Source organism: Bidens hawaiensis, unplaced genomic scaffold (genome assembly GCF_021521415.1).
Source record: "Bidens hawaiensis isolate Kalapana, Puna unplaced genomic scaffold, B.hawaiensis_p1.1 tig00018317_1, whole genome shotgun sequence".
NCBI lineage: Eukaryota > Viridiplantae > Streptophyta > Magnoliopsida > Asterales > Asteraceae > Bidens > Bidens hawaiensis.
In genome coordinates, this window is record NW_027492769.1 from 159,412 (window position 1) to 174,049 (window position 14,638).

General features: G+C 34.5%; 1 protein-coding gene across 1 annotated transcript; it reads right to left on the reverse strand.

Moving 5' to 3' along the window:
* Nucleotides 1-8,985: 8,985 nt before the first annotated feature.
* Nucleotides 8,986-9,522, reverse strand: LOC143555804 (unknown protein 1-like). The gene has a single exon (XM_077045298.1). It carries the CDS (start codon nucleotides 9,520-9,522, stop codon nucleotides 8,986-8,988), a length of 537 nt encoding a protein of 178 aa, XP_076901413.1.
* Nucleotides 9,523-14,638: the final 5,116 nt, after the last annotated feature.

Genomic DNA, 14,638 nt, shown 5'->3' on the forward strand with positions numbered 1-14,638 from the left:
CAAATGCGTGAGAAGCCTTCATTTACAAATAAAGCAATATGATGGCTTGAGAGAATGGTTGTTTTACATTTTTCATTTTTTAATATTTATTTTTTGGATTTTAATTTTCTTTATTATAAGAAAGTTAATAATATACTTAGGGTTTGATGATGAAAGGGTTTCATAAATAAATGATATGTTATAACCCGTTTAAAAACTATCTGGATTGGTGACCCATGACCCGCTTATGTTTTACTATAAAATTGTTTATTAATTATAAATAATATCTTTTTCTTTTTAAATTGGATATTAAATTTTAGTATATCCCTATTTTATAGGGTTTTCATATCAAATAATTGGTAAAATTAATTTTTAATTTAATGAGAAACCCGTTTAAGAGCTATCTGGTTTTAGTAAAACCCATACCCATGATTTGGGTTAAATCAATGAGAGGCCTTCATTTAAAAATCAAGCAATCTGGTGACTTCCATAAAAAAGGGAGCGACCACATCACGACACGTAAGATTTTAGTGGTTTCATTTATATATATTATAGATTTCTAGAATTTTATAGATAGTATGATAGAGTTATACATAACAATTAGAAGATTTGGTATATCTTGAGTAGTCCATGTGCCATCAATCCCTTTTGGCCACTTTAGTTTTGTTTTTATATTTTTTATTTTAATTTATTTTAAGCCTACTTTTTAGTGTTGGCCACATAACTCGATACCAACCAAATTTTCGTGATTCACCATCATAACACGCAGTTTTGTTATGCCAATTTGACGTATTTGAGTGCCAACAAATTTTTTTTTTATTTTCGATGTTGTAATCTAGCAACAATTGAATTCACCTCGGCTCGTAGCAGCACCACACGGGTTAGTTATTTTCAAAATAATCCAAATTAGGAGAGAGATTTCATTAATGTCCCCCCTGTCAATTTCCAAGTAAGAATCGTCCCAATTCAATCTTCACGATGAGATTCAAACGTCGAATGAGGAACCACGTAGCTTCAAATCTTATCGTCAAGATGAAATTTAGCTCAAATCTCATTATCACAATGAAATTGTCAATTTTATCGTGACTATGAGATTTGAGCTCAATCAAGTCCCATTTGCTCAAACTCAACCAATTCAAACTCAACATGTTCAAGCCATTCAAGTCTAACTGAATACACCCAATTAAGTCAAGGAGATCAAGCTGCTCAAGGTGCTCGAGGATGAATGAATTTTGCCAATAAGTCTCAAATAACAAATAACTAAGTTGAAGTGTCTACCACTACCCACAAGGGCGTCAATCTCTTAATCTATCTATCCTTCATTTATGTCATTCCAATAAATAATTTATTGTACTCAAGATTTTCTGGATTTATGTTTTTGGTTGTTTGTGTTTAATTTCAAGTATTCATTGTCTATCAATTTTACATTATCAATCCGTTTATAGTGTTTTCCTCGTTATTGTCTATTATGGTTGTTTGTTGCATTCAATTTATACCATTTAGTACACTATTTATGACTCGTTACCAAACTTAATTGTTTACCAAAAACCAGGTAATAGAAGCCACATGTATTCAATATTTTCATGAATTTCTCAAACTATACAACCCAATCCTCATATTATTTATTTTCATACGTCGCCTTAAAATTAGTGTGTTTTTGTTCAAATAGATATTCTCAAAAGCTAAAATGTTTCCGTTTCAATTATTTTAAAAGTCCTAATTATTTTAGTTGTACAACAAGTTTCGTTTATTTCATTCGATAACCTCGAGCTTTTAAATATATTATTTTTGTTCATACAAATTTAAAATTCACATGTTTTAATTCATAATGAAATTTTAAAGTTTATCTTTACTATATATCCATTAAATATTTTTCGAACCCTCACGAACAAACAAACTAAGAGGATCCTGTGACGATCTAAGTAATTATGGATGCATAGTTAACGAAATCCTCGCATGAGAATTGAGAAAACATTATTACGAGCCAAGATCTAGTCGCAATACCAATACGTTAAGTCATGTTCATATGTTAACGGAGATCAATACATTAAGCCTGGAGAAATTCCGACAGCATAACATTACAATGGATAAATATGGCATAGATCTCTATGCTAAACTACTATGGAAGGCCTATTTATAGGCATGCCTCATTTGTTACACTGTAGTAACGAACGAGACATCTCATTCGTTAACATCACTAACGAATAAGTCTTTCCATAGCTCATTCGCTAAACACCATTAGCGAATGGGTATACCTTAACGAATGAGCCTCCATTCGTTACACTGTAGTAACAAATGGGCTCCTAACTTAACGGATGAGCCTAGTCTTTAACGAATGAGGCCTCATTCGCTAAACATACTTAGAGAATGAGCCTTTATACATTAAATATAAATACTAAACTACCCCTATCCTATTCGAACAGTTGTGGACACCAAATCTGTGTACTAACAGACTCCCCCTTTTTCGTAGCTGTCGAATGCTTTCCAATACGTTAGCATCCAACACTTTAGCCTCCAATACGTTAACATCGAATACTTTAGCGACAAATACGTTAATGTCGAATACGTTAATGTTCAATACTTTAACCGTGAATACTTTAATTGCATATCATCAGCAGTAATACCAACCTCCACCTTGGCTGATGATTCTCGGGCTTGTGCAAACAGACAAAATATAACTCTTTGTAAGCAAACCAACAACTTGTAGCTACTCGTATCAGATCTCCCCCTCAAATAAGCATGTCCAGGTGATCATCCCGATCATCCAACTGGCATATGATATGGATCAATCTCACAAGTCAATTAGCAGAAAATCATCGGCTATCTGTTGCACTGGTAAAGCAAAAATGTTTTTACGTTTAACCTCGTCACACATCTTCATGAACAAACCGATCACTCAACATCTTTCACTTAGGTCTTCACTCTCTCGATAACGTCTATCCCAAAATATAACTCTTTGAAGCTCTCCGGCAACCAATATGCTTGGATGCACTACTGTTTTGAGCATACGATTCAGAATTCCAACCTTCATTAATCAACACTGAAACGATCTCATTCTTCAATCAGATGACAAAACCGGTATATTCCTCAACACGATCAACCCATACAAGAATTGTCCCCTTCAACAAAAGCAATCCGCAGAATACTCGTAGGCAACATTGTCAGGATAAAATCCCTCGAAAAGAAGTAAACGGACAGACACTCGTATCCCACATAGTCAGGTTTCAATCTTGAAAAAATCAATCCACAATTGAAGAATAATATCAGTCTTGAACTCAGTCAAACGTAGCTTTGCAATCACGTATTACCACCTGAATTGCAGTAATATTTCAAGAAATCCTTACAAACGTAGGAAGATACCAATCGAATAAAATCCTTGAAAGTTTTATCTCCCCCTTTTCTTGACAAATTCGGCAAGGTCTTGAATAAATCTGTGTGTACCAAGCCCCGGTGCGGAAGCGTGAATAATGGTCGTTATTAACGGAGGAGCTCGGATCTGAGCTAGGATCGAATCGTATTCGCTCTTGAGAGGGGGTTTTGGATGGATGAGTGGTGTTTGGGAGAGAGCCTGAATCGATTACAATGAACAATAGACTGGATGAACAAATATATGCAATCGAAACATAAAGATAAAGAAGTGGCAGTATGATTTCATTTATCAAAAGATTATCATACATAGAACTCAGACATACAATAAAGATCAGCCACCTCCAGGAGAGCTCATCCTGGAGGCGGCGGCTCACTCAAAGAGATAAACCCTAGATCTCACCAAATACACAAAATACACTCATCCTAGACAAATTAACAAATACATCTATTTATACTAGTCTAGCATGTCTTAGTCTTCAAGCCATCCACCCTTGGTTGAGACCAAAGATATTAATTATTTTCACCCACAATAATAATAATAATTCAATGCGTCGGTCTAAAATATAAGTCCCAACAATCTCCCCCTTAGACCGATGCCATCGAATTTCTTCCATGATCACATCAAAAACTCGTTGTCTTTCGTTGAAATTCTCCCCCTCACGTTAAGCTTCTCCCATTGTTCATTTCGAATCATCTCTCTTATATCATTTTTGGATACAGTTGTATAGGCATATGAACGAGGCTTTGAACTTCAAAGATCAACTTCAAGTAGCAAGGTCATCATAAAAAGAAATAAACTCAATGTGATCATCAAATAATCTTCCATTCTTCAAACCCATTTCTTCCCTTGTAACTCATCTTCAAACCTTTCCCTGAATCAAGATAGAATTCAAGTCAACCATAACCCGTTCTTGATTGTCAAGTGACTGTTATCATAGGAGGTTAAACTCTACTGATCATCCGTTCACCATGTTACTAGTGATGACTCTATCTTCTCAACTGTATTAGGAAATCTGAAAACTCACAAACAAACGAACGTCTCTAAAGAATCTTGGATTATTGATCTTGATCAACTTTTCCTTAACTTGAGTCTTTTCACTTGATTTGAAGCAAGCAATTTGCAATTAAATTCAAGAATTTTTACTCCCCCAATTTCGTTGCAATTGTCTTTGAAAATTGTGTCTTCAAATCAAGTATGGGTGAAACAACCTTGACCATCCATATCAAGATTGTTGATTCTATAATAAACAAAGATAAACAAAACATTTATGTTGGTTGACACTCATAAGGGATGAAATCCGTAAGCTTGGTCAACACTTGTTCTTGTAAAGCTCTTTGATGAAGTTTGTGAAAAAATGATAAGGCTTTGATTTCCTTTTGCTTGTTGATGATTGGATAAAATTTACCAAAATACCCCTGGTATATATCTTCCGTAAAGGTCAGCTTGGTCAAACGGTCAACGGCACCAAAAATCTCAAGTGTAATTCATTCATGGATTATCGGTTCACGGGCACACATAAGTCAAAGTCCCTTCATGAGCAATTTTTTTTTTTGCTCTAGCATGGACCTTGCTCGAGAAAATACTTGTCTTTTTCTCACGTCGAGCATGCTGGAGGGCTTGCTCGAGGCCCTTGCTCGAGAAAATACTTAGTGTTTTTCTGTGTCGAGCATGCTCAAGGGCTTGCTCGAGGCCCTTGCTCGAGAAAACACTTGTATTTTTCTGTTGTTACTCAAGCATGCTTCTGTCTTTACTCGAGCTTGCTCAAGACCTTGCTCGAAAATTACTTAGTTTTTCTTCTTTTCCTGAGCATGCACAAAAGCAAAGTGTGCTCGAAGAAGGTTTGCTTGAGTAGAACAAAGTGTGCTCGAGACCAAAAGAGAGATTTTGATATAAACCAGGATGTGCTCGGGTTCATGTGCTCGAAACCAAACTTGATGTGCTCGATATAAGATATGCTTGAGATAAGCTGTGCTCGAAGCAACACTTAGTCATTTTACATACTCGAGACTATTCTTACCATGCTCGAGACATCCAGACTTCTTTTCTGCATCATCAATCAATGATTTTCCAATACAGAACCTGCTTGAATATTCCCTTTGCATCTTCCATCTGCTGCTATAAACAATGATTAGATTGCTCCTGGTACCTGTTCATTCTTGACTTCTGCATATCAGATTGTACCAGCAGCAATGTTCTTCAATATTCCCTTTACTGTTCAAGCAGCACACTCATATCAGAAACAGTTACAAGCACATAAAACCCTAATTTTCAGATCAAGAACCAAGCTTCTTCATCTGAAAGTAGTCGTTGTAGCAATATCCCAGTCATCTCGATATCAACCATCTATCTTCAATCTATCAACAGCCGTTACAGATCTGAAAATCATCTTCAATAACAGTTTTGCCCCTAAACGAGCTAAAAACACTGTTACATCAGATCTAGACTGATATGACCAAATAAACATGAAATTGATGTTGAATCTCCGAACGAGTCATCAACCCAAACATCAATCCACATAAATTTTACCCAAATCATCAAATAATTTCAAAACCCTAAAAATTTTTCAACAAACCTCAACGGTTTAACGTCCATGGTGAATTCAAGAGCGAGGTGAATTAGATTCAGCGGTTAGTCTGAACGATTCGGCGACCTGCTCTGATACCAATTGTGTGTACCGAGCCCCGGTGCGGAAGCGTGAATAATGGTCGTTATTAACGGAGGAGCTCGGATCTGAGCTATGATCGAATCGTATTCGCTCTTGAGAGGGGGATTTGGACGGATGAGTGGTGTTTGGGAGAGAGCCTGAATCTATTACATTGACAATAGACTGGATGAACAAATATATGCAATCGAAACATAAAGATAAAGAAGTGGCAGTATGATTTCATTTATCAAAAGATTATCATACATAGCACTCAGACATACAATAAAGATCAGCCACCTCCAGGAGATCTCATCCTGGAGGCGGCGGCTAACTCAAAGAGATAAACCCTAGATCTCACCAAATACACAAAATACACTCATCCTAGACAAATTAACAAATATATCTATTTATACTAGTCTAGCATGTCTTGGTCTTCAAGCCATCCACCCTTGGTTGAGACCAAAGATATTCATTATTTTCACCCACAATAATAATAATAATTCGATGCATCGGTCTAAAATATAAGTCCCAACAAAATCTTCTAAATTCTTCAATAAACATTTCCTTAACTTAGTCTAGCACTCCCCTTTGGGCCGTCGAAATGCGTGAAAAGTTAGCCGGAAAATATATCATCAAAATTTTCAAAAAGAGTGTCCCACACATTCGGAATATCCCCGAAAAATTTTATTTAAGAAAATTTCCGAAAATACTTTTTTTTACTCCTCATACGTTATCTTCCTCTTTTGCTACAACTGTATACAACGAATGACACCTTGTCCACTTTCGTTAACCATGAGCGAATGAGTCACATTCGTTATAAGTAACCAAACCTTCCACATTTGTTAAATCTTGAACGAATATGAACACATCCGTTAACTCACATTCGTTATGGAACTGACGGATGTCAGAAAAAAATAACGGAAACCATCCGTTAACTCACATTCGTTAACTCACATTCGTTATGGTAGGTGATTCCGACTTTGTTAGGGTTTTTAACGGAAATCGTTATGTGGAGCGAGATGTTAACGGAAACCATCAGTGGAATGAGGTTTATGGAGGCGTTTATGTCGTTGATGGCAACAGAGTTGACGGTTGTGATAGGTTTTTTGGATTTGAAGACGGTGAGAGCGAGAATTAGAATGAGGAGACCGACGGCGAGTATAGTTAGAATTACCGATAATAATATGCATCTTCGGTGTTTTGAATTTCGGGGATTCTCGGGGACGGCCCTAAATGTGGCGTTCTCTTCATCTTGTTCACCATTTTGGTGTTTTGGTTTTGCATGCATTTTGCTAAGGTTTAGTTAACACTAATGGCATACTCTTTATATATTTACATACATAATATAAGATGAGAGAAATAATATTAATCTAAATAGTCTACATCATATGTTTGATTATAAGTTATAAGTTAAAATCTCAACAAGGATATATAACTAATAAATTGACTAATACAAAAGGTTAAAAATATAAAAACGAGAAGTAGAAACTCGCACATCGGTATTAGCAACAACGTGGTAACCAGAGCACATAGTCGTTTATGAGAATGCATGGACCCTCACGGGCCCTATGCGAGTAAAACATAAGCCCCTAATAAAAAAACTTAAATCTTTGTAATCGGTAATATAAAGATAAATGTGATAAATTTTCAAAATACTAAAATAGTTGCGTTAAATTTCCAAATAATCAAAGCATACTCAATTGCGTTTATAGGTTATATCTGAGAAAATGTTAATACTTATAGGCCTCGGGTTAGTGGCCCCTGTGCAGCTACATACTTTGCACATGATACAAGACGGCCCAGCCCGAGCAGTTTCTACTGTTTAGTAACAACTCATGACGTTACCACGATAATGCATGTTTGTGTTTTTATAACACAAAGTTTTTAAAGCCCCAAGCTTTTTTTAATAGTTTTTTGTAGGGATTATATTTTTAAATCACATATAAATCTTTGTGATTCAAATACTACTATATTTAGACATGCAAATATAATGAATTAATGACACTTACTGATACCATATTTTTAGAGACAAACATTATAATAAAATAAAAAAGTGGGAAAATGGAACATCAATGAAGTTTTACAAGTAAAGATCGAAAGAAACCGTTTATTGCATGCGTACAAGGTTTCTCCAAATCCAAAAACGCCATGATTGACCAAATTTCATGCCATTTATCTAAAATAAATCATTTTGTGAATTATATAATACAATCAATAAGGTTGACCTATAGCCCTCTCTTCTCTCTCTCTTTGTCCACGCGAAGATTCCCCTTTGCCACTAGACCAAGCTAATCGTTATGTAATTGCGTTTAAACACTAATATACATGTTGTTTTAATAAAAATACATATAATTTAAAAAAAAAATCGGGCCTAGCGGGGTGTCGGGCCTGTGGCCGTCGACCACCCTGCCATACCCCAAGGCCGGCCTTGGACGAATGAACATAAACAAACGATCATAAAGGAATTTAAATGAATGGTCGTAAAAGAACATAAATAAATACAAGACACATGTGCTCACATTCATTCATTTAACCGCGTGAACAAAAAGTTTTGTTCATGAACTAACGAACATAGACTAACATGCCATGGAACAGTTTATTAAACGTTTAGTTTGTTTACATGACTCACAAAAATCATAAAAATAATAATTACACTTGCATAAGTAGAGAGAGAAACAAATGTGATTTCACAATCTGCTTAAGTAGGTTTGTTCTCTTTGTTACTAAAGCTACCAAAATAATCCATATGTACAAATTTTTTACAAAAAAATTTGTGTCATAAAGTAACCTAACTTATGCTGTTATTAACTACACAAATCAACACATAATCAATTCAATGTAACAAGAAACAAAGCTAGACCAATCTAAACCAGTTCAGTACCTGGTGCAGTTCAAATAACAAACCATAACCGAATACAAACATAAACTTTGTAGTCCTAAAAATCGTCGTGTCAAATTAAAATTACTAGAATCAAATCCTTAAAATCACCAATCAAGAACCAAAATCAAGCTTTCGACACAAATTCATGTCCACAATCCTCTTGTGTTCGACTCGCTTCGGCTTCAAAGGTGCACCAGGGCACACCGCTGGCCCAGTGACTCGAGCAGGCGGAGTCCTGAGCACATCATGGCTCGAGTCAGTCTCAGAAGCCAAAATATCTGCAAGGATATCCTCTGCTTCTTTGCGTATTATAGCGTCCAACACGGACTCGTAAACGGTCCCTGTTGATGAATCATTATTAAGCTTATTTTCAAAGACGGAATCATTCAAACCGTAATCAAGTTTCCTCAAAGCAGACTTTCCAGATTGTTTCTTTTGAATCGGGCCAGGTGCGCACACGTCAAAAACATCTTCCATTGGGGTTGAACTTGACGGGCTATCATTCGGTGTAAACTTGACTTTTGCTTCGGCTAAACACGGGGTTATGGGATGCATAGAAGCACCGATATTACTGTTCTTGGATTCCATGAGAGTGGAATTTTTATCGGATTTCTTAACCGATGCGTTTCCAAATTCAACAGCATCCATCTGATTCATACTCTTTTTTTTTCTGAAAAAAAAAATCAGATATAGATTTAATATTCTACAAAATTTGCATATAATGTACACAATCAAGAATTTACAACAAGGATGTGCATGGGTCGGCTTAGTTCAATTTTGGGCTAAAACCGAAACAAAAACTAGCGCATCGATTATCGGGTTTTTCAGTTTTGCTATTTAGGCTTGAAATTTTAAGGCGAACAAAAAAGTTGGCCAAAATTATTGAATTTGGGCCTAAAATTTTTTGTTAGTTAACAGCTAATTAATTTTTATTAATTTGGGTCTATGCAGTCAATCTCGGTGGTATCTCGATTATCGGTCCTCATGTGAAATATCAGTCAGAATATCAATCAAAATATCGGTACCGATAATATCAGCGATATTTGACCGATATATCACCGATATTCCCGATATCAGTGTTTTAAGACTTAATTTTCAACTTTTAGTGTTTAATGTTGGTGTTTTGAATCTTAATCAGTTCCTACTTGCTACAATTATTAGTGTTTTGCAAGTTACAAAAGGATAATTTGTTAATAGTAAAAGAGTATACTGAATTGTTAGTGTTAAAGTGCTATATATATAAATTCTGCATGATATTAAAATTACCGATATCCCACTGATATCTCACCGCGATAACCGATATCTCAAATATCGGTCCTTGACCGATATCTTTCCGCATTAACTACTTAGATTTGGACAAAAAATGAAAATCTATAAATTCAGTTAGGTTCGGTTTTTTGGTTTTAGTCACACACCAAACCAAAACTGAACCAAATTTATTGTTTTTGTTTCAGTTTCGGATCGGTTTTTTCTGTTTCAAATTCGGGTTTCGGATAAGTTTTTCAGTATCATGCACACCCCTAATTAACATCAATTTGTGATTAATTTCATGAACCATGATTTGCCCTAAAATATCACAAACTCACATAAACCCTAATAACCATAGACCACCAAGAACACACAAATTACCAAAACTAAATCAATTAAACTAATATCAGTTAATCAAATTAGGTTAATGACAACAACTAAACCATAAATTAATCAATTGAACATCAAATTCATAACATAATTAAAAAAAAAAACTAAATTCTATTTTAAAAAACTTTAAAATTAAAATCTAATTAAGAATATGAATAAACAGAAAGTGGACTTACCGGAAATATATATGCCGGAGATTGGTTTCTGGTGAATCAATCGCCTGCGGAGAGTGGTTGGTGGATTAGAGTTATTATTATTATTATTTTTGTGATTATTTTATTTTAATAATATATAGAGGAGGAAAGTAATAGATTGCATGGGGGTTATTTGACGTTTGGCTGACTATTTAATTTGACCGTTGAGGTAATTAAACTAGCCCATGAATGGGTTTACACTTGTTTTAGATGGATTAGATTAGAATTGGAACCGGACACTAGTGAGGGGCGTAAAACAAACCCAAACCAGAACCAGACCTGAAAAAAATTTGGAATAAGTTCTTTTGATATTTGGGTTTTTAATACCCGAATCTGTAACCGACCCTATCCGTAAGATACGGATAGGGTATGTATTTCAGTACCAAAACCCGTACCCAAACTGGATCCGATTTGTACTCGTAATACCCGAAAACCAGAACCGGTTTCATACCCAGATTCGGGTTTCAATACCCGAAACTGGGTTTTTCATATGCCCGATCTATACCTGAAAATTCCCTAATAATGCAACCGCTTAAAAAATCCAATCTATACCCGGAAAAAAAAAACCCAAAAATAGGTTTTTTTTCAATACTCGAAAATTGGGTATTCAAATACCTGGTTTTAGAAAACCTGGTTCTATACCCGATCCGAAATCAATATATAGGGTATGGTTTTTAGAGGCAATACCCGGACTCGAACCTGACCCGGGTATTGCCAATACCCGATTTTTCAATACCATGTCATACCCGAACCCGGTTATATACCCGGTTTAATACCCAAAATTGGGTATTTGAAAACCCCGATTTATGCACCTTTAACTACAGGTGCACAAAATACCCGGTTCTGGATCTGACCTGGTATCCAACCTGCGGGTACGATCTGGTATTGTGTTTTTCCCCGGATCTGTACCCGGAACCGGTTCCACCTTTACCCGGTCAAAACTGGACCCTACCCTACCTGAAAAAAACCTGAAAAACCCGGTCAAATACCCGACTATGCCCGAAATCGGTTTCTACCCGACCTGGTTTTGAGTTTTTTTGACCATATCTAAAACCGGTTCCTACAAAATACCTGGTTTGTGCACCTCTATCAAATACGGAGAAAATATTTTTACAAAAATATTTAGATTCATGTAACTATGAAATATTATTTGGTTATAAATAATGTAAAATAATATTTGGAGTTTTTTTTTTGTTGTAGATTTGCAATTTGTTTACCTCATAGATTTGCGTCTTTAACTAATATATGAGCATTGGAAATTTATAAATTACGAATCCTATGTAGGAAGTAACAAGCACGTTAGGGTTATGTTTGTAGTTTTGGTGTTGATTTGCAATTCAATATTTTTTAATCATGTCATAAAGTAATTTAATAAAATATTTGGAGGTCATTCCGGTTAAGGTGTGATATAGAAGATTAGGGGTTCAAACATTGTATTGTGCAACATTTAGTTGTTCAAACACAAACAAAATAAAATCAACTATATGGAGATTTGGTGTAGCTTTGCACTTTACTTAATTTTTAGTAAAGGTTTACATCTGTTACTAAAATGTGAACATTAAATATAAATTCTATGTATGAACTATGAAGTAACAAATATGTTAGGGCCATGCAAACATGCGTAGTAAGGGAATTTTAAGTTATTTGGTTATTAATTTAGTCTTTTTTTATTAAAGTTCCTTTGCAATACCTATTAATATATCTAATATCTCATTAATCATTATGGACATCAACATTACAACATAGTTAGGCCAAAGGCTTTAATTACTTATTTATTATTTATTATATTTTAAGATGATTATTGATTTAGTTAATTGAGGATTGTTAGTTGTAAAGGTAAATAAAGAAAATAAATGGATTGTTACGAAAAGAATTTATATATGCACTAAATAGAGTGGCTTCTAACTCTTGGTTTTGATTAAAGCTATTGATCAATTAAGTGTTGCTAACATTATGCATCTTATAGCAATCGATATTATTTTTGTTTATTTATATAAATAAAGTAACTAGTAGGTCACTTTTAATAGATTGCTCTTAATTAAACATGCTAACTTATGGAGTTCTCGTCTCATAAAACACTAATGGGTTAAAACATGTTGGTGAGATTTAAGGTTGGTGTTCTAAGGAATCACAACCGCATGTGATGCTAATATGTTCCACGGTGTTACAAACACCCTCTTATCGTCATTATATGTACCCCGCTTTCCTGACCGGTGATTAGGGATGCAAGATTCTCGGCCTAAGATGTTCCAAACATTTTTGGGACCCATTGTCCTTGACAAGGTTTGCTCCTCACCATCAAAAAAGGTACATGAGTGATAGTAACGCCGTTTGTAATATTCAGTCATTGTACTGATCAATATTTTTTAATTTGCCCACAAACAAACCATATCTTTTATTGTATTGTGTTGCCTATTTGAAACTTTTAAGGATATCACATATCATGACTTGAGCATACTCAAAACCAACTATTCACCTTATTTAGGGGCTGCTTGCTAGCCTTTTAATTGTTATTAAGAGACTACCTCTTAATGGTTAAAATATAGTCTTAAGTCTGAATGATTAAGAGGTAATTTGATGTCATTCTTAGTAATAATTAAGTAAATGATGTAGATTTAATTTATTAATTTTTTTGAGTACATGATAATCATTTTCAATATAAAAGACATTCAAACGATTGCAATGAAGTGACATGTAAACGAACAACAAGTTGCGACGCAACCCTCTTTTGGATAGTAAACTCAATCCTACTAAAAACAAAGTTTTGGTTTTTATAGACCGCAAAATTAAGAAAATTAAAAATATAAAGCAATTAGATTAATTATGTTTACATGACAGACTCCAAGTTTTATATTGTCTGTCAAATCATATATCTTGCTCTATTAATTCGCCATTTTTCATCCATCACCATTCAATGGAATAAAATTTTCAATTTCTAAGAAATTAACCATGCATGTAGTTCGCATGACAAGTTCAAGAACATGAGTATATCATCCTTAACAAGAATGCAACTTGTATCACACAAGCATCAACAGCATCAAGTTTTATAGATAAAAACATTACCATGTAATGAAATCTAGTTACCATTCATCTACTTTCAATGCATGGTTTGAAGTCAAATTAACACTCACATCCCCCAAATTGATTTTGTTGAAATATGAAGGTTAATCTTGAATTATTAAGGGTTTATTTTGTAATGTTTATTTTAGTTAATTGAATTATAATAAGTTTAGGAAAGGTTTCGTCTTGGAGAGGAAGTTTAGTAATTGGCTTGAAGAGTAAGTTTAGTGGATCTATAAATAGGGGTCCAGGTTATTGTTTTGATTATGTCAAGAGGAGTCTCTTCTCCTTGTATGTTCATGAAGTTATGTTTGTTTGTTAAGTTTGTTTGATTATATGAAAAGAGTCGCTGGTTGTCACCCAATATCTCGTATTCGTTTGTTTATTAGTTTGTTTGATCCATCTGGGCCAACAAAAAAACACGTGTTGTTCCCGATGTTTTACACCTAATTTAGCATCTTTAGCTTACTTGCGATTTCAGCCGTTAAGGCCTTATATTTCTGTTGCAAGCAACCTAAAGTTTTGATTATTATATACTGAACACCAAAATTATAGTTTTAAATTTTTTTAAAATATTCACTGTCCCTTAAGACTATTATATGTTTCAATATTGCAACGTGCATTTTGTAACAACTAACAAGACATTTTTCGTCTTGCAATTTGAATATGCTTATGAAACTTTGGGATGTTACATTATACAAATTCCTGCAAACTGTATTTTCCGTACTAAGGTATTAACTAAGGTTGAATAAAACTTGTCTGGCAATTTAAAATAACATAGCAATATCACAACAAATAACTTTGAACCCCAAGTGTCACAATTTATAAAAATTCAAGTGTCCAAACAAAGCATCAAAGTTAAACATTAATAT

What these genes read in the sequence shown, in the direction of transcription:
- LOC143555804 (XM_077045298.1), bottom strand. Translation starts at nt 9,522, where the DNA reads ATGGATGCTGTTGAATTTGGAAACGCATCGGTTAAGAAATCCGATAAA.